Here is a 21,855-nt window from a genome sequence, read left to right as displayed (position 1 = left end):
CAGTGTCGGCTGGCGACCCCCAGGGGGAGGGCCTTCTCTGTGGGTGCCCCCACCCTCTGGAACGAACTACCCCCCGAGATCCGGACGATTCCGGATCTCCTATCTTTTCGCCGCGCCCTCAAGACATGGCTTTTTCAGCAAGCGGGTCTGGCCTAGGGAGAATTTTAAATAGGGACAATTTTAATCAGAATTTTAATGGCACACAGCGGTTAAATATTTGTTTTTAATTGGTTTTTATTGGGGATAGGGTTTGTATTGTTTTAATATGCTGTAAGCCGCCCTGAGTCCTGTTGGGAGAAGGGCGGCATATAAGTTTGAAAAATAAATAAAAATAAATAAATAAATTTGCAAATATGGCCACCATGACAGATCAATACCTTGTTCTTGTAAATCTTGTTTGTCTTTCAATTTTCCTTCATTATCCAAGATATCTTTATAAGTCACAACTTTATTGTAATTAACTAAATTTGGGTAAGCAAAAGCTTCCATTGTTGAAAGCCATCCAAGTATCTTAATGTAAATTTTTACTTTTATTTTTTTCCATTCTGAAAAAAGTGCATTTCTTATAAAGTGGTTTTGAAAATATCTATGTATTTTATTCTTCCTATACCACAGAAAGGCATGCCAACCAATTTGTAGGTCATGCCCCTCTAGGTATAATAGTCTTTTATCTCTAAGCATTATCTATTCTTTAAACCATGTTAAAATAGTTGCTTGGTAGTATAACATCCAATCCGGCAGTCCAAATCCTCCACTTTCTTTCGCTTCTTGTAGCATTTTCAGTCTAATTCAAGCTCAGACATGTCAAACACAAGGCCCAGGGGCCGGATGCGGCCCGCAAAGTGGTTTCATGTGGCCCGCAAAGCCATCCTGGAAACAGTGAGGGAACGGCCCCCGCTGCCTTGGCCCTGGCCCAGGCCGGCCAGGAGGAAGCCAATGTACAATTTTGTGGTGGCCATCTATGCTGAAACGCATTCAGTCTTAACTCCATAAGGCCGTCTGGAAACAGCAAGGAACCAGCCCTGCCGCGTCAGCCCCGCCCCCTGGGTGCAAGCTGGGGAGGTGTCACCCTTCGTGAGGAATGAAGAAATGCACCATCGCCTGGAAGTGGCCAGCAAATGGCGCTGGCCTACTTCACATATCCAGCTTGATGTGCTCTGGGGGAGGGGTTTCGGCAGGCAGCGGGGAGCTCTCCTCACTGTGCCGAGAGGCTGAGCTGGTGGCGCGAATCTGATGAGAAGTGCAATGCTGCCTAGCCCCCAGCCTGCCCTGTTTCAGCAGGCAGCAAGGTGCAAAGCTGGTGAGCTTTGCACCGCCTGGCTCAACCTCTCGGCACTGTGAGGAGAGCACCCCACTGCCTGCCGAGAACAGGCAGGCTGGGGGCTGGGCGGCGATGCACTTGTTTTCAGATTTGCGCCGCCTGGCTCAGCCTCTCGGCGCTGTGAGGAGAGCACCTTGCTGCCTGCCAAAACCAGGCAGGCTGGGGGCTGGGCGGCATTGCGCAGGTAACATTGACTCTCACGCTGCTTGTGGCATCCCCTCCCCCAGAGCCCACCAAACCAGATATGTGAAGTGAGGGCCATGTGCTGGCCACTTCCAGGCGATAGTGCATTTCTTCATTCCTCATGAAGGGTGACACCTCCCCAGCTGCATTTCTTGCCTGTTTTTCTCCCTCATCTCAAATATTTTCCCACCACTCTGTACTTAGGAAGGAACGAAGGAAAGAAGGAAAGGAGAGAGAGGGTCTGAAGGAAGTCCTGCCTTAGTCCTGCCCTGCTGCCCTTTCACCATCCCCTTGCCCCCTCCTCCTGGCCTATCCTGGGGGTCTCCCATCCTATTGCTAAGGAAGCTTTGGATACAAAGCAGGGTCTCCTCCCATGGAGAGGGAATGGGCCTCCCTCTGACTTTGCCCTCGTACCCATCATGAGCAACCTGGGTAAGGAGAGCAAGCACAGCAGCAGTAGCCTTGAGGACGAGATAAGTGCAGCTGGGTGTCCCTTTGGGGAAGTGGGGCTGGGCTTGGTGCTGCGGGTACTCGAGGGCCAGTCTGGGCGTTTGACCTCTGCTGCCCAGGGCTCCAGGCAGCTCGTACCACCATCCAGCCCCCCCACATGGCTGAGAGAAACAGTGAGGCTCCTCCAGTGGACCATGCATTGGCACTTGTCCTGGTCCCACCCCTTCTGCCAGAGACCCTCAGATCTGTCCCACTCCTGCCTAGGCCCCCACAGGCACCACTGATGCGAACAGTGTAGAGCTGGCCATGCCCCCCCAGTAGGCCACACCCACTCCATCTACGTCCATCCAGTAGGCTGCACCCACCCTGGCCCCACACACCTGCCCCCCCAAGGGCAACTGCAATGCTGATGTGGCCCTCAATGAAATTGAGTTTGACACCCCTGTTCTAGCTTTTTTTCCTTGCCAGATAAATTTCAGTATTGTTGTATTCAATTAATCAAAAAAGACTTTTCCCAGCCTTACAGGAATTGTTTGAAATAAAAAGAGTATTTTGGTAAGATATTCATTTTCACTGTTGCTATTCTCCCCAGCATTGAAAGTTGTAGGTTTTTCCACTTTTCCAGGTTCAGTTTTATTTGTTTTAGCAGTCTTACATAGTTATTTTCTTTTATTGTTACACATCTTGCTGTTAGGTAAATTCCCAAATATTTAACTTTTTTAACTATTTGAAGCTTTGTTTTTTTTGCTAGTTGATTTTTTTGTTTTTCTGTTAGATTCTTTGTTAGCACTTTAGTGTTTTCTCTGTTTATTTTCAATCCTGCCACTTCTCCAATTTTTTCTATTTTCTCCATAAGTTTAGTGCTTGTTTCCAGTGGATCTTCCAATATAAAAACAAAGTCATCTGCAAATGCTTGTAGTTTATATTGTTCATCTTTTAACTCCAGTCCTTTCATTTCTATATCTTGTCTGATGTTTCTGTTCAATACTTCCAGTGTTAGTATAAATAATAATGGAGGTAGTGGGCATCCCTGTCTTGTGCCTTTTTTAATGTTAAAGTTTTCTGTAAAATCTCCATTAACAATTATTTTGGCTGTTTGTTTACAATAAATTGTTTTAATTACATTTATAAAATTTTCTCCAAAATCCATTTCCACTAGTTGCTAGAACATGAATTGCCAGTTTACGTTGTCAAACGCTTTCTGTGCATCAAGGAATATTAAAGCCATCTGTTTCCCTGGATGAGTTTCATAGTAGTCTAACACATCAAGAATCATTTTTAAATTATTTTTTATCTGTCTTTTAGGTAGAAAACCATTTTGGTCTGTATGTATAAATTCCATCAAAAATTTCTTTAGTCTTTCTGCTATTATTGAGGTGAAAATTTTATAGTCTACATTTAATAGTGATATTGGTCTATAGTTTTTTATTTGCGTTAGATCAGAGTCTTCTTTGGGTATTAAAATAATATTGGCTTTAATCCATGTATTTGGTATTTTAGCCTCCAGGAGTATTTCATTACACAGTTCTTTCAAAATAAGACTTAGTGTGTCTTGTAATGATTTATAAAAAGCTCTGCAGATAATCCATCTGGACCTGGAGTTTTATCATTTTGTTGCCTTTTTATAGCCTCTATAATCTCCATCATTGATATTTTCCCATTTAAGATATTTTGAATATTCTCTGAAATTTTTGGTAAGTCTGCTTTTTTTAAATACTGCTGTATTTTTTCTTTTGGAATTTCCTCTGCATTGTAAAGTATCTGATAATAGTTTTTAATAATTTTTTTAATTGTATCATTTTGAAGCTGTAATTCACCTTTGGGATCTTGCACTTATTTATCAGTTTTTTTCTCTTTTTCTTTTTTCAGTCTATATGCTAACCATCTCCCTGGCTTGTTAGCATTTTCAAAAAGGTTCTGTTTAGCCCTTTTAATCTGTTGAGCCATTATTTCTGTCTCAGCTAGATTTAATTTGTGTTTTATTATCTCCATTTGTTTCTTAAGTATTTTCTTTTGTGAGTCTATTTGTAATTCTGATTCTAACTTTCTGAATTCTTCCTTCAACTTTAACTGTTGTTGTTTCTTTTCTTTATTCTTTTTAGTGGTATAGATTATAGCCAACCCTCTAAAATATGCTTTGGCCGTATCCCACACATTTTACAGCGATGTTTCTTGTTTATTTTGAAGAAAAAATCCATTTCCTTTGTCACTAGTTGTATAAATTATTTTTCTTTCAATATAGATTTGTTCAAGGACCATTTAATTTTTTCTTGGTTCCTCTCCAAGTCATCTTTATTGGGTTATGATCTGCCCAAACATTAGTTTCTATCTCAATTTCTTATATCATCGTATTAAGTTCCAGAGATGTCCATATCATATTAATTCTAGACCATGATTTATGTTTATTTGAGTAAAATGTATATTGTAATTTCTTTGGATTTTTCTCTCTCCATGTATCTTGGATACAAAGTTCCTGTGTCATTTTTGAAAACACTTTAGGTAATATATTTCCTCCTCTCCTCCCTTGTTTAGCGCTTTTATAGTCCAAAGTTCCATCTGCTATTGCATTAAAGTCTCCAATTATACAGAGATTTTGATAGTTTAAATCTAATATTTTTTCATGTAATTTTTGGTAAAATTGTTCTTGTTTATCGTTTGGTGCATATATTGCTACCATCAGTATCTGTTTTTGATCCATCATTATTTCCACCATTAATATTCTCCCCTTTTCATCCACGTAAATTTGTTTGGGATTCATCGTTTCTTTAATGTATAGAGCTATTCCTCTTTTCTTTTGAAGTGCTAATGCAAAGTAAAGTTTACCAATTTTCGGTTGTTTTAACAACTTATAATGTTGTCTCTTAATGTGTGTTTCTTGAAGACAAATTATATCCATTTTTAATTTTTATAATCGTGTAAAGATTTTTCTCCTTTTTGAAGGAGAGTTTAGTCCATTTATATTCATTGACAAAATCCCACTCTCCTCCATCTTTCAGTTATATCTAGGTCTTAATCTTCTAGTCGATCTTATCTGTCTCTGATCTCTTGGTCTTGCTCCTTCTTCTGCATATGTATTTTTAATTTCTTCCTCCTCTCTTGGTTTGACTGTTCCTTCTACTGCCATTTCTTCCTGTTTCTTTGTTTCTCTCTTTGTACCAGATTCAAAATCACCTCCTTCCAGAAATGCTCTATGGTTGTCGAAAATTCCATTGCTTTAAGTGGCGTATCCAATCTATATCTTTTCGTGTCCCAATAGATTAAAATCCCTTCTGGAATCAGCCATCTGAAATTCACTCCTTTTTCAATTAATTTCCTAGTTAGAAACTGGTATTCTCTTCGAGATTCTCTTATTCTCCTAAGAATTTGTTTGACGACTACAATTTCTTTTTCTTTGTATTTCAAAGGTTCATCTCTTATTCTTCTCAGAATCTCGTCTCTTGTAGATCTTTTGAGAAATCTAACATGTACTTCCCTGGGGACTTTTTTTTCTTCTAGCATAGTTTGAGTTGACTCAATAGATCTGGTCTAATTCTCCTTCCATTTCCTGTTTCCCGATTCCTAATGTGTCTACCAATAATTCCATCTAGAAGATCCTCTTCCTTATCTTCCATTATATTTTGAAATCTTAAAAAGTATGAGGCTCTTTCCATCTCCATCACAGCTATTGAGTCTTCTAGTTCTCAATTTATTTGCATCAATTTCTGATTTTCATCTTTTAAGACTTCTAATTTCTGGTCAACCTCAGTTGATTTATCTTTTATTTTTTGGACTCTTTGTTGGTTATCTGTAATCATCTGTTTAAAATTTTCAAATTGAGAGTCCCATGTTATTAATTTTTTGATTCATTTTATCAAAATCACTTTTCATCTCCTCATGGTTTCTCGTTGTTACCGCCATTTGAGTAGCAATTGCCTCTTGAATTGCTTGTAATGTCACTTGAGTTTCCTTTTGGAAGTTATTAGCCTTTTCTTGTTGGAGTATTGTATCAATTGATCTCTGATAGACTGGACTTGCAGAAACAGAAGAGGGAGCAGAAGTTCCTTTTTTTCCAACTTTAGATAGATTGGGGACGTTTATCTTTATCTTTTAATCATACTTTATAATCCAGCAAGTAAGTCAAAATTTATAATCCAATGGGCTCCTAACAAATAGGAGAAGTAAATAATAAAAAATAGTAAGTAGTAAAAAAAAGAACAAAAGGGAAAAAAGAGAAAAAAAGAAAAATATATATACCAAAATTTGTAATCCAAAGTGTTCTGTTAGAAGAAATTTCTTGTTATTCACTCTTTCACAACAGCTTGTAAAAATTCCAGGTCAAGTTGTATTTGTAATCCAGGGAAGTCAGATGACTTCAAAAACAATTTTTATTTATAATTGTAATCCATCCTGTAGAAAAGGGCAATCCAAAAAGAGTCTTTTCTTTTTCAGCCACAATCTTCAAGACTAAAAATTCCAAGGACACCAAAGTGTTTAAATTATAAGCTGAGTCGGGCATCCAGCCAAGTTTTAAAACTCCAATCAAAACAACTTAGTAAGATTAAAAAAAATAGCAAGGTTAAATAGTAGCTCTCAATTTTGCCACTAGATGTCATTAGACGTCCATTCCCACCATACTTTTAAAAAGTTAAAATCTGATGATTTCCAAATGGAGTAAAAAAAGATTTATAAATGCAAAAGTTTCCAAAATTATCCTTCTTTTATGCCTCAATTATCTTCACAATATTGTTATAAGTCAGTTTTAATTTCCCCAAAGCTTAAACCACCACTTATAGTTCAGGAGGGAGGGGTAGAACCCCCCCTCCCTGAAGCTTAGGGATTTCTTGCTTTTGAGTGTTTTTTCCCAGAACTTGTAGAGAGGTAAGGAAAGTAATCTCACCTGAATCAGCTGTTTTGCTTTCCTCTTGTTAATATTCTTTGTCTCCGATGATCAGCTGCTTCTGGCTGACTGCATGGGTGTGGTCAGCCTTTCTTCCTGCTGGTCCCGAGGGCTCCTTTGGATCCAGTGGGACAGCTACCGCTGGCCCGCAGTCTGCAAAGTTTTACCCTTTGGCCAGTCGCCTCTATGGGGCGACTTTCGGTCCTGTTGGACCCTCCAGCTGTTAGAAATCGGGCTTGGGGAACGGATCTTCATTCCCCAGCACCCATGTTGCAGCGACATCACTGGAAACTTTTCGCCTCTCCCCCCCCCCCCCCAAATATTATTGTTAATTCACTGTCTTAAGCAGTATTCTTACTTGGGAAGATAATTCCTCTTCAAAAGTATGGCCTAGTATAATCATATAACAATTGTTTTGAAAACTATACATTTTGATTTAAAATGTTAAATCAATTACTAGATTATCTACCCGTTAATCAGATGACTATTTCAGTTCAAAATTATTATTAGTTGCTTATATAGTTGATTATAATTTGAACATATTTGCTTAGTCTAGGTTGAAATGTCTGCTCATACCAGCTGAATTGTCAAGATTTATGGATTTAGTTTACTTGCTGCAGCACAGTGTCTCCTTGGCAAGTGGGACAGATGTATCTCCTTCTGTCATTTTAATATTTAGAGCATAATATGTATATTGTGAATTTGCTGGGCTGTTCCTATGTTCCGGTCTCCCAGGTAGCCTCTTGCCTAGCAAGTTAATCTATGCTTTTGGCTTCATCATTCAAACACATAGTAGCTGCCAAGTGAGTCTTGACTGCTTGCTTGAATTGGCCAGCATTCCTTCCAGCTAGCCAATGGGAGATTGCAAAAATGTAAATCAGCTAGTGCTTCCTTTCTTTGCTTTTTACCTTCCAAAACTCATATTTGTGGAAAGATAAAGAAAAGCAAGTTGGCCAATGCTTTAGTAAGGAAACATTGTGTGGGGAAAGTATGAGGAAGAAGAATCCCAAAGGAACAGTGGGTTGAAGTAGTTTTCATCAGGGGGCAGCAAGCCTGCCTGTAACTCTAGAGGAAGCACTATAACAATTTTGCAGTGTTTGCTCTGGAGCAGAATCTGAACTGATGAATTTGGAGGGTTTGACTTGGTTTTCCCCACAGCACTGTCAGGATATATAAGGACAGCATAAATTTCAGAACTCATCTATTACTTGTCATAGAGACTTGAAAGTAGCTCTAGAGTGTCAGTGCACTGTTGTAAATGAGTCTCTTGCAACTTCCTCAGTAGTTCACCCCCACAATAGTCCTACACTTTGTTTTATATCAAAGTATTTTTATAAAGATGAATGGAAAATAGTCACTGGATATGGATACTGATGGCTACTTTTAGCTATTTCTGATTGCCACTGTGGCTTTATATGCACACACAACCCCCCGCCCCACACACATAGATGCAGGAAGTGGTGATGGTTGAGTTTTTATTGCGTTACAGATCAGTGGATCTATGATATTTGAAAATATAATAAGTTGCCTTTGCCCTTGTCCTTAGGTTTTAAAAGACTTGATGGCACTGTTGAATGTTGTAACAACAATAGTCTCACAGATGTCTGCTTTTCATACAGTAATAAACTGAACAGCCATATGGTAAGTTTTTATATAAATAGATGAGAAAAGTACATGTTTTCTGAATTCAACAGTATACAAACTAGTTTTATGTCAGAATTATTGTATAAGAAATTAAAAATAATAAAACGAATGATATGAAAAATGGATGTGCATATTTTTCATTTAAAAACACTATCTCACACTTGAATGCTCTAGCTAACTTTTCTCAAATGTTAGGGTTGGCAGAAATAACAGGATGTCACAGTAAATAAGATTTGATAGTAGATATAGAGCAAAACTAAATTGCTTAGTTTTAATGCTAATAACCACATTATTGTGCTGAAATGGTGTGTTCTATTTCTTTAAAATGCCCTTTTTACTTCCAATATTAGAGAATATATGTTCTTCAGGTTCTACACATAATAACCACCTTGTAACTAATATATATTGTTAGCCTAGTTGATTGGGGAAATGTAGACACAGTATATCTTTGCCTTACCAAAGCTTTTGACAAAACCTCTCATGGCATCCTTATTAAGAAAATGGTCAAATATAGGTTTGATAATTCCACAGTTGCCTCAAGGATCATACTCAAAGTGTAGTTATAAATACTGTCAAATCTACCTGGAGAAACATCTCAAGTAGAGTGTTACATCAGCGCTTTTATCAATGACATGGAAGAGGGAGTTGAAGGAATGCTTACCATTTCATAGCTATCTTCAAATATCCGAAAGCATACTGAGCAAAATTTGTATATAGTAACTTTTAAAATATATTTTAAAACCAGATGGCCAAAGATAGAATTATGGAGTTGGAAGTGACTTAAGAGTTCATCACGTTCACACTGCAGGATTTACTCCACCATCCCTGATAGCTGTTTGAAAACCTCCAGCGAAGGGGAAGAAGCCACTACATGTAGTAACTTATCCTATTGAAAGACAACTCTTACAGCCAAGAAATACTTCCTAATGTCTACATCCTTAACGTTTCATCTTAATAGCTTTACCCTCTGAAGGAAGTAAGTCTGAACCTTCTACAATGCGACTGCTAGAGCAATAGTGGATGAAAAAGCTATGGACCTGTTCCCAGTGTTCCATCCTAAAATGCATAGGCCCATCACATCACTCTGCTCAATTATATACTGTAACTACCAAGGAACCCAATACACAGTTTACCAAAGAACTCACAAAAAAGTTGGACACCTAATAGATGGGATGAATATCAATTCTCCATTTCAGTGCTTCCAGGACCTAACTACCGGTATTCAAAAGAGGAAATTATGGTTTCACTCTTCACAATCATAGATCCATAATAGCAAAGGAATCTGTTGCAATACCACATACCAAACTGTACAGAGAACAGAATAATTGAAATACCCAGGCTTATGGAACTTAATGACCTTTGCCTCATCTCTTCCAGTTCAACTATATACAGAAAAATCAGAAGTAACACCCATGGAATCTCCCCTCTGAGGATTCATGAGACTGTAATGCTTAGAAGAAATAGGCTTCCTACATGGAGAACCCAAATATAGATCCATTCTGTAGATGACACTTTTATTATAATTAAAGTATTATAATTGAAAAGACACATGAGACAACAACATCTATAAAGGAATAAAAGAAGAAGAACAAATTACTACTCTCCTCAACAGAAGAAGCAATTAAAGACCACAAATCCAGGTTATTGAAAAGCAATCCATAGTGTCCACAAGCAACATTGTCCACAAAAGGAAGATGAGCAAAGGCATGTTGCAGTATCTGGAACCTCAAAAAGATGAAACAGATTATATGTACAATATCTTTTAACATAACAGACAACCATACAACTTCATTAAAAAGTGCTTGGCTATATAACCTATATAACAACAAAACCGTAACAACCTATTTTTTTAAAAAAAAATCCCTATATACCTATACGTCTGGGGCAACCAAAAGGCAATTACAACTTCTCAGTATCACTGTAGCATTTAAACCAACAAAATCAATCCAAAGCATCTTAAGGAAACCTAAAGACACAGGCATTAAAGAAGGCCATCTGAAACATACTGTACTGTATGATATAAGGCCTATGCTGCACAGACATGTAGAAGATTGGCAGAATGCATCCACAAGCATCATGTTGTAATCAGAAGACATGATGAAAATCATTAATGCCTCAGCACACAGACAAATTGTACCACAATTTCAAGTGGGAAACTTGATACTATACATTAAACTAAATCCAAAAGTGCTGGGGAATTCCTAGAATTCAGACATAACAGCTTTCAGCCGACCCATAAAGTCAGTCTATACCATGTAAAGGATATAACCTAGTCAAAGAAGAAGCAAACAGCACAGAACACATCCTTGCTAGCAATCAACATCCTAGTAAGAAGGGTACAGCATCACACAAATAGTCCAAGAAGAAACAATACCATAATAAACCATGAAGGAAGAAAGACTAACAGCCAGCCAATTCCACTCTCCCATTCATTTGATTATGTTACCTGGTAAGGAAATGCCTGCAAGAAAACAGCCTAGTTCAGCAAGCCAAAGAGCCCAACACTTTTTACCTGTCCAGTGACATACCAAAAAGAGTTGCCTGTCTACTGGGCCAATGGTTCTATATTTCCCAACTCTCTTTTAGTTGGATTTTTCTCTCATCTCTCCTTAATGTTCCCTCAGGTAATTTATTTAGTCATTCTGCCACTTGGAATATAACATGTTTCTAGCATATTGTTGCATTTACAGCCATAGTACTTTTGAGATACTGCCTGGAAATTGTGGAAGTTTTAGTTTTGTAGAGCTCGTAGAAATCTCATTCTGAAGAAGTGGTAATGAATATATAAAATAACTACAATGTAGTTTTCTTGTTTTCTATCTAGCTTGTCAAGCCCTACATATAGTGAATGTTTCTCAATGGCATACATTTAATACTTATTTAAATTTCAGACCCAGTATGCTTGTTTGCCAGCACGGAAAACTATTGAGGCCAGTGAGCTCTGCCAAACAAACAAAGATTGCCTAAAGGATTTTATCCCAAGTACGTGTGTGACCCCTTCCTTGGAAAATCAAACCAAGCTCATAAGGGTGAAGCATCCTCCTCAAATTGATATGCTGTTTGTTGGTCATCCACTGCATCTCCAATATACAGGTATGTATGATTTGGTGAGGATGCTAACAGAATTTGAGCATGTAAAATACACAACATACAGATTACAGTTGGCTGATTTTTTCTTTCTTTCTTTCTTTCTTTCTTTCTTTCTTTCTTTCTTTCTTTCTTTCTTTCTTTCATCAGGCATGATACAGTTTTATTGCTGCCCTATTTCCACAGTAATCAAATTTATATATTTTCATTTAGATTATATGCATATGTATTTGGTCATGTATGCAAAATAAATATATGTACTTCAGTTACAAAAAAAGCTTACCTCAATATGAAGCTTATTCTGTAGGCATGCATTTCATAAACTGAAAATAATATTTTATACATGTGTATGTATGTTGATCATTGGTTCTTAACTGAAGCAGGAAAAGTTTGGGAAACTGGCTCAGGAATATGAAAATATTGCTACAAGACGTTCTAATAAATGCTTTTGCATAGCTTTTGTCATTTACTCTTATTTTAGTATTTGATAAAAGTTTGTCTTAAGATACTGAGTCCTAATTTTGTCAGGAAATTAAGGAGGTTTCTTAATCTGCATGTATATAGACTTTTTTGAACTTCATAAAAGTTTATATTTTCAGCTTTAAACCACTGACATCAAAAACAAATCTCAACATAGATAATATTTTTAATATTTAGCCATAAATATAATGGATTCCTTTTATAGATAATTCTTGACTTATAACTTAGCAACTGTTTGAAGTTATGATGCATCTCCATGGGGTATTTACAACGTGTTTCCAATGGCCAGGTCCCTGTGCCCATGTTCACGTGACTGCATTTCGGGTGCTTAGTAACTAGCCTGCATTTATGGCCGTTTCAAGTGTCCTGCAGTGACATGACTGTGTTTTACAACATTTTTGCCAAACTAGGCATTTACTTCTGTTTTTCGGCAAAAATGCCCATTAAGTGAACCATTGTTTTGCTTAGTGACCATGAAGTTCACTTCAAAAAATATCATAAATGAGTCCATTCAAGCTATGCCCCATTTTATGGCCATTATGACTTATAACCAAGATGGGAAGATTCTAATACAGTCATAACTCAAGGACTACCTGTATTTGTTCACTACAGATAGTCCTCTACCTATGATCACAATTGAGCCCAAAATTTATGTTGCTAAATGAGAAACTTGTTAAGTGAGTTTTGCCCCATTTTACGACTTTTCTTGCCACACTTGTTAAGTGAAGGATTGCAGTTGTTAAATTAGTAACACCGTTGTTAAGTGAATCTGGTTTTCCCATTGACTTTGCTCATCAAAAGGTCACAAAAGGTGATCATATGATCCCAGGACATTGCAATAATCATAAATGTATGAACCAGTTGTTAAGCATCCAAACGTAAATCATATGACCATGGGGATCCTGCAATGGTCATAAGTGTGAAAATGGTCATAAGTCACTTTTTTCAGTGTCTCTGTAACTTTGAACAGTCATTAAATGAACTGTTGTAAGTCGAGGACTACCTGTACTTTATGTAAGTAACACATACTTAGGGTCATGAATGCTATAGGCATATGGAACATATTTCCTGTTTTTGTCTTTAGCTTTCTTCTACTAAAATACATATGTAATGTTCAGATGCAAAGATCAGCTGCATATTATTCCTCTATACTATAGACACTTGATTCTAAAACAACAGTAAGTGTATTATGTGTTAGACCTGCTGTTTTCACAAAATGTAGACCAACTATGAATGTGGCATAGTTATTGAAGTGATGTTACCATACATCATGGGGAATGAAACAAAAAGTTGTATTTGTTGCGAACAGAGATTTAGACATGATTTGTGTTGAAATGCTCCTTGATTTTGTAACAAACTTAGAAAATTCTTTCTTTGTTTAAGTGAGCCTCAGCAGCTTTGTACCTCGATACAGCTTTCTAACTTTGGACCTTCCTTTAATAATGGAAACATTTTGCAAGTATCCTTTCATATTTGTGTGAACTTGTTGAGAGAAGACACTGGGAGTATCTGTCATGCATATAAAATATCCAAGGACCACAGCCATTTGATTTTTACCTTTTGAACAGCCTCTTCTAACTTATTTTGCATATTTTGCCTGTTTAAGGGGGATGGAAGCTATTGGCTATGATGTAAGATTTTGATTTAAACAATCCAGCTCAGGAAACGGTGAAAGTAAAAATATTATCTAACATTTTCTGCACATGTTTTTTTTATATATATAAAATGTTGGCATTAAATCTTTAAAAAGCCTGAATAAATGAATTTGTTTATTTATTAAATTTATAACATAGATAACTCCATAACAACTCTTATCCAAGGGAAGTGGGCAAAGCAGCCTAATTATTTTCTGTTTGAAAAAACAATTTGCTGTCTAGAATGCTGACTTCCTTTTATGACAAGAAATAGATTAAGCATGTGGCTTAATGACTAGATTTCAAAACATTCTGGATAAAGATATGGAAACGAGCTGCACTTGTCAAGTTGAGTGTTAAGATCACATACCACACACTTTGGGGTTTCCTATAGCTGGGCTTTTCAACCTTTTCACAGATTGTACCACTTTTAGGACATAACAATATTTGAGTATTACCAGTGCTTAGCAAGGTGTCAAAAACTTGATGACTAAAAAAATGGGGGGGGGGATTTTTGGTTTTACTTATTAGATTCATTTGTTGTTATAGAAATAACTAGTTTATAATATTATGGAAAAGTAAAAAGTTGAGGTTTAGTGTTAATGCTTCCTTCTACTGCAACAGAGGAAGTCTATTCTTTTTCTCTTCTCCCCCTCACTTTCCCCCCCTTTTTCCTCCCCACTGTGTCCTACTATTTGCTTTTGTATTTTTGTATTTTATTCTATAATCTAATAAAATGTTACAAATTGTAGAAAAAATGAAAAAAGTACCAGTTTTAATTGCTTTGGTGGCAGTTCCTTTGCTGAATCACTTTCCATTTGCACTGACAAATGTATGATGAATTTATCCATATTTATTAATATGCACCACTACCAGCTAGTTGGTCGGCTCTTCTTCCTCTCTCCCTCTCCTCTTCTTCTTCCCTGCCTTCTGAGCTCTCCTTCCACAATGTAATAAGAATGCACCCCCCAGTCTCTTGATTGTACCCGTAAAGACACAGGATTCAAGCACAAAGCAAAGAAAGGCTCACAAAAGCCTCCCAGAATAAAGAAACACTGACTACTTTTTTTTTCTTTAAGCTTCCTCAGGCATGTCTCAGTTTAAACAATGTAGCAACCGGAGCCTAAAAGGCTCCAGCAACTGCGAAAAGCGATAACCTTAAATTAAGCCTGTTTACCTACAAAGCAAACTTGCTAAAAGCCATAGACAGACTTAGGATAAGGGGGTAAAACTAATTACATTTGTTTAAAGGGATTAAACCTATGGAAGCCAACACTTTGGACTCATTGCCAGCCTTTGTGAAACAGACTAAAATATTCCAGTAACCAAAGCACACAAACCGAGCCTCTGAATTACAAAACACTGTAAAAACTGCATAAAAATCCTTACGGTAACCCATTCAAGCTGCCAGTTGACCAGGAACCAACTGGCTTCCGAAATAAACCAACCTCCTTTCCGACATGCTGGTGTCCCAGCTTTTCATTTTATCAGTGCCGATTGCATTCTCCTGGCTGGAGAAAACGAACCAGGGGACTTTTCTTCCAGCAACAGCTTCTTCTTCTCTGTCTCTTTTTCCTCCCTGCCTGCTGAGTTCTCCTTCCACAGCTTCTTCTCTATCCCCTTCTCTTTCCCTGTTGTCTTTTTTCCCCCTTTTCTGCCAAAACCACCTCCTTTTATATCCTCTCTTCTCCTCCCCCCCTTTTTCTTCAGTTCACCTCCAGCTACATGCTGCTTCCAGAAGTGCCAATCAGCTGGAGCCAATCAGCTGGAGCCCTGCCAGTGCTCCTGGGGCTTCTGCTGAGCCCCAACAGTCCTGTAGCTCCAGCTGCCTCTCCCTCAGACTTGGGTTGCTTCAGCTCATTCCCCTCCCCCACTACACATGTCTAGGAGGGTTGCGTACCACCTGCCATGTGCCAAAGTATCACTGGTGGTATGCATACCACCGGTTGAAAAGCCCTGTCCTATAGCATGTCCAGGACTGCTTGAGCCCAATCAGGGATTCCATTGGTAGTGGGATAGTCAATGTAGCTATGGAAACATGATCTTCACTTCAGCCATTTAAAACAAGATACATTTCTTTCAGTGAAGATCTGGAAAGGGAGATAGAAACCATGTAGATTATAACCTGGGTAATTAGGTCTGCACCACTCCTGCGCAGAGTACCAGGACAAGTTGGGGACTCATAAAGGAGACCTTGCCCCATTCTGTTTGGCTTCTATAATATTAGAAGCTTTTCACATCTTTAAGCCTATAGGAACAAGGTCACTACAAGCACAGGTAGTCCTTGTTTAATGACTGCCTCATTTGGTGACTGTTTAGCAATATGTTTCATCATTTGTATGAGAATTGAATAATATGCTGTATATTCTAATATGCTGCAACAGCATGTAGCTATTGCAACATATTAGAATATACAGTATATTATTCATGTAGCTATTGCTGAGAATTATAAACATAACTATAGTGTTTTAGATTATCCATTTCCAAGTTAGAATATCTCTTTTTTAAGCATTAAATAAAACATGGAGGCATTTTTTAAAATTATTAATTTATTAAAGATGTATACTGCCAATAACTGGTGTAATGGCACTTGTAGGGGAAAATATAATGCTGTCTAACCTTTATATCCTTTCTCAACATGTTTTTTCCTTATGTAAAGTCTCTTCCTTTATCTTGTATAAAAATACATTTTACAACTAGGATCTTACTGATTTTGGTTTTTGCTATCAATAAAGAATTATAAGAATGAATAAAAATAATATTAGTTCAGTTAAATTGCTATGTTCCCAAATTTATATGTGTTTTTAAAAAATGACTATGATCGTGCACCTTAACAAGCTTAAACAGATATCTGATTTCACTCTCTGGAGCACTGGCCGTTGTTAATGCAATTCCCTGTTTTGCTTTGGATGGCCAATGGATATTGAATTCTTTCTTGGAAGCTACTGCTAGCAAATTTATTGTTGAAAAGCAAAACAGGGAGCTTCTTGGCTTCTTAATTTTACTTGCTGGCAGTGCACTCTTGGCTGCTAATGTGGCCCTAGGACTCTGGATTGTGACAGCACGATAACATCATAGCACATTTTGATATCATTTATGATGCTGATGCAGAAAACATTGAAATATATCACCTTATAAAATGACAGTTGGGTGGGTCAATGGAAAGAAAAATAGCTTTACTCTTTTTAAGAATGTGTCCATAGATACCTTCAGACATGTTTCTTGTTACCTTTGAAGCCCTCTGACCCTGCCACTTGACCATACTCAGCATTTATTTATAGAGGCTCCTATGGCTTCAGAGGCATTATTAGGAAATGGTGCTTGGAGCTCAGTGATTTACTCTGCAGTTCATTTGATTGCGTGTCAAAGCCAAAAGGAAGAAAATGGGACACTATTGCTACTTAGTAAGCTTTGACATGTTAGGAACAATGTAGAAGGGTGGCATAATAATAGAAAAGTATGACATATCCCTAGTTTTGGTTTGGCATCAGTTTGGCACCTAAACATTGATCCCACAAAGAAATAGATGAAATCCAGCTCCCCCCCCCAAAGTCTTTCTCTCCTCAAATCACATTTGCAAAGATAGAAATGGTGAAAGCCTGGTTGCACCTTTATAATTCCAAGAGTCATTAGGAAAGTGGCGTTAATCTTTAAGCATTCTGATTTGTTGGCTAAATTCAGAGAATCATAGAGTGTTATTCTTGATTGGGTAAAGCAACGATATGCCTTTTCTCCTATCTTACTGTGCTCTGACAACGTTTCCTTAGTTTCATCAAACATTAATGATAAATGGAAGACTGTCACTTTCCAATAAACTTCTTCTATAGCTATTGGTTTGGTTTTAGAAGAAATTTCCTATTACACTTTCCTTATCTGCCTGACCACAAGATTATACTGTTATCTTTTGTGTATTTGAATTGATAGTTCTTCAGTACTGGACTTTGGAGAGGAAGACGCCAAGTACTTATTTCTGTTTTCCTGGAGCTGGGGTAAAGAGACAAGGCCAGCCTAGAATAATTCAAGTAGACAACAATAATGTGTTAGAAAGTTCAGCCTAGCTGGTGGCTTGATATCATAATTAACTTTTACTACTGAATTTCCCTGAGGTCCCTTTGCCATTTTTAAACAAGAAATTATACTGCAAAGTGACCATGGCCATAGGGACAGAGTGCCAAAATTGCTGAAATTGTTAAGTGAAACAATAGAAGGGTCCTGGGGGAAAAATAAGTGAGAGTGTTGAATAAATATTATTGCCAAATAGTATGTTTTTAGACAGTTGACTCGGGGGTGACTTTCCTTTTAATGCAGAATCAAAATATGGTTTTGGGGCTCAGGCTATCTTTGACTTGTATTTAGGACTGTCAGTGGACTGCTTTCTGTGAATGTAAACAGCATATTTATGAATGGATTTCTGTTTTATTATACTTGTATACTTCCAAATGAGCATAAACTGAAAAACCAGGTATATTATCTTGTAATTATAAGCAATTCAAGATTTATTTCTTGAAAATTAAAGACTTTTTTCCTTTAGTATTTTTTTTTAAAACAAATATGCACTTACTTTCCATTCTCAGGTAAACTTATTCATAAGTGGATGGATTTTAATGGCATGTCTTTAAGTACGTGAATTATGTATCGGTGGATATATCTCTTCACTGTGTAAACTTTTGTGTTCAGAAGTCAAGCCTTAATATGGATTTTGAATTATTTGACATGATTTTTCAGAAAGAAATGATTGTACATTTTGTTGATGGTTAAAAATATATGTAATATTTTGCTGAAAGTTCAGAGCTGATAATCATATTTCAAGTATATTGTAGGATTCTTTTTGCAAATGCTACTGCTCATTTTGTTTTCCTTTGTAAATTGTTCTATTTGTGTATGCTCTCATTTTTCATATTTTCATATATTTGTAGTTTTTAATTCCAGCCCCAGCTATTCAGTTTTGTATCAGTTTTACATATGGAGAATGACGATGTCATGATGATGGTGTTCCAGTGTTCTTGGGACTACCTAGAGAGCTGTTTACAACAAAATTCTTATATGGTTAGGAAAACTAGAAAAGGCCTCATTGACATTGCTACAAATTGCTGTTCTGAGCCTGAAACATGAGAAAAATGGTGAATTTCCGTTTTGTAAAATATGTACTACAAAGATATATACTACAAAGAAAAATAATGTGGATATGGAAAGGTATTTTTCACGGCTTGAATGGGAAAGACCTGATAGAATAGGCATATATACATCTACTGTAGATATAAGTCTAAAGTAAGGGCCATTGATAATTTATAGTTCATTACTTTAAAAACTTATTTATAAACTAGGGTTTTAAATTCAGACTGATTGTAGATACCTTAATTTATGAGTTATCCTAAACATACTCAAGGAATAAGTTTCACTGAGTTCAGTAAATATTTATTTTAAGCAAACAGGCTTAGGGTTGTGCTGCACAATTATAGTAATGATCTTTTGTGAAGCCTCTGGGTTCATGTAGATATTACATATTTATTTTACTGAAGAATCTAATTATGATTATTGTAACTGTATGTATGTCTCCTGTACTAGATTATAAAATACAATTTTTATTTATTTCAAGCTATGTTTTTCCAAAGCTTATTTGCTGGTTTGCAGATCTGTTACTTTAGCTATTGACTATTTTGTGGTTAGACAAATAACATAGTCTGTAAGTTCTGTTGTTATAAATGGAAATTAGTCTTACATTGTCTTACTGATAAAACAAACACACTTTAAAAGCTATTAACTATCAAAGGATAGTTGTATAGGTAGTCCTCAACTTACAGCAATTAATTTAGTGACCATTCAAAGTTACATTGGCACTGAAATAACCATTTTTCACACTTGCAACTATTGCAGCATTCCCATGGTCATGTGATCAAAATTAGATGCTTGGCAACTTGCTCATATTTACGACGGTTGCTCATGTGATTAGTTTTTGTCACCTTCTGACCAGCATAGTCAATGGGGAAGCCAGATTCACTTATCTGTGTTACTAACAACTGCAGTGATTCACTTAACAACTATGTCATGAGAGATTGTAAAATGGGCCAAAAGTAACTTAACACCTGTCTTGCTTAACAATAGAAATTTTGGGCTCAGTTGTCATAAATCAAGGACTACCCTTATATGGGTAGTCTTAATATTATTGTAATTTCTGACTATTGAAAGGTATTAACTTTTTCTCCATACTATACAGACAGACACATGAGAGATTAAGTCTCAATTTGAGTGAATTCAGACTTGATTCTTAACATCTGGGGCTGCAATAAAATTAAGCTTGCTTCTGAATAAACATGAATAAAAATAACATTTGGATACTAAAAGGCCACATGGAGAGTCTTAGTATTTCTTTTAATTGTAATCAGCAATAGAAAAAAGCTGCCAAGGGTAAGTCTGGAGATGGGCAAGGCTGAAGTCAAATAAATAACAACATACTTCAATAACTTCTAATTAGTAATATTTATTTCAAACAAAGTTGGAATGAGGACTATGGTGTATGAAATATTTTCAAGGTGTTTTTCAACAATATCTGAAATGGTTTTCAACTGCTTTGAGGTAAATGTTTGAATAATATTTAACTTCCATGCCAATAGGTACGGCATTTCTGTCTACAGTAATTAAATGAAGGTGAAACAGAAGACTCATTTTTATAAAGAAAACTTCAGTACTTTGACAGAAAAATAAAAACAGATGTCCCTTTAGTTTTGCACTATTAATCTTAATTCATAAGAGTTTTGCAGATAAAGGTTACTTTAAAATAGTGTCTGACATCTCCAATAATCTTTGGTATTTGACCTTGTAAAGAAACTGCTGCCGATAGCAGGATTGTCCTGGCCGCAAGTAGAAGCTAGTTGTTTCAAAAAGTTTCAATAATTAACTAGTTTCACTGAGGAGCTATCATTCTTAGAAAAATGTAGATTTAAAACTATTTTTTGAGCTGTGGTATTTTCTGCTCCCATTTGTATTATGAAGAAGAAAAGTTAAAGAGAAATGAATTTAAATGAAAATGCTATAAACTAAATCCTATCTATTAACCTATTGGGTGAATTTATAGAATGACTTATGACTTCTTAAAAAATACCCACTCAATTCAGTGAGAATACATTCCATTTTAAATATTCATAATTCTGTAGAACAGTAGACAATTTCATAAAAGAGTTTTCTCATGCCAATACTGGTATTTGTTTGACACTTTGTTGAGATTATAAAAAATACCCATACAGGTTGTCTTCAATTTACAGCCACAATTGGGACCAGAATTTCTATTGTTAAGCAAGATGGTTGTTACATGATTTGCGCCCTATTTTATAACCTTTTTGGCTATGGCTGTTAAGCGAATCCCTGCAATTGTTAAGTGAATCATATGGTTGTTAAGCAAATGCAGCTTTCCTCATTGATTTTGTTTGTCAGAAGCTGGCTGGGAAGGTTGCAAATGATGATCACATGACCCAGGTATGCTGCAGTTGTAAATGCATGCCAGTTGCTAAGTGCTCAAATTTTGATCACATCAGCATGGGGATGCTGTGGCAGTTTTTACTTTTTTCAGTGCCATTGTAACTTTGAACAATCAATGAATGGTTGTAAGTTGAGGACTACCTGTACAATATACATCCTAATATTAATTATTATTAACATTAAGAAACTAGGAGTTTTTGTTTTGACCCTTTAGACTGAGCCAATCTTGAAAAATGTTTTTCTTAATGTTATGTGATCATCATTTGCAACCTTCCCAGCTAGCTTCTGACAAGCAAAATCAATGAGGAAAGCTGCATTTGCTTAACAACCACATGATTCACTTAATAATTGCAGGGATTCGCTTAATAGCCATAGCCAAAAAGGTTATAAAATAGGGCGCGAATCATGTAACAACCATCTTGCTTAACAACAGAAATTCTGGTCCCAATTGTGGCTGTAAGTTGAAGACAACCTGTATGGGTATTTTTTATAATCTCAACAAAGTGTCAAACAGTATAGAAACACAAGTTAAGATAGGCAAGAAAATAGTAAGTGAGCACCTGTCCAGCCTAGACGAGTTCAAATCGCCAGGACCAGATGGATTACACCCCAAGGTTCTCAAGGAACTAGCAAATGTGATCTCTGAACCACTGAACTATATTTTTCAAAGATCCTGGAGCACAGGGGAACTACCAGAGGACTGGAAA

At 36.7% G+C, this 21,855-nt stretch overlaps 1 protein-coding gene across 1 annotated transcript in view; it reads left to right on the top strand.

Moving 5' to 3' along the window:
• Positions 1-19,460, top strand: part of MBTPS2 (membrane bound transcription factor peptidase, site 2) — a 35,634-nt gene extending 16,174 nt beyond the window's left edge. Inside the window, exons 8-11 of the mRNA XM_015814422.1 lie at positions 8,377-8,471; positions 11,366-11,567; positions 13,425-13,500; positions 16,523-19,460. Of these exons, the coding sequence (XP_015669908.1) occupies positions 8,377-8,471; positions 11,366-11,567; positions 13,425-13,500; positions 16,523-16,745 (596 nt within the window). The 3' untranslated portion in view covers positions 16,746-19,460. The remainder of the gene's footprint in view (positions 1-8,376; positions 8,472-11,365; positions 11,568-13,424; positions 13,501-16,522) is intronic.
• Positions 19,461-21,855: the final 2,395 nt, after the last annotated feature.

This window comes from Protobothrops mucrosquamatus, unplaced genomic scaffold (genome assembly GCF_001527695.2).
Source record: "Protobothrops mucrosquamatus isolate PMUCROS unplaced genomic scaffold, P.Mucros_1.0 scaffold250, whole genome shotgun sequence".
NCBI classification, from domain to species: Eukaryota; Metazoa; Chordata; class Lepidosauria; order Squamata; family Viperidae; genus Protobothrops; species Protobothrops mucrosquamatus.
Note: the sequence above shows the minus strand (reverse complement) of the source record. Positions and strands in the feature narration are given on the sequence as shown.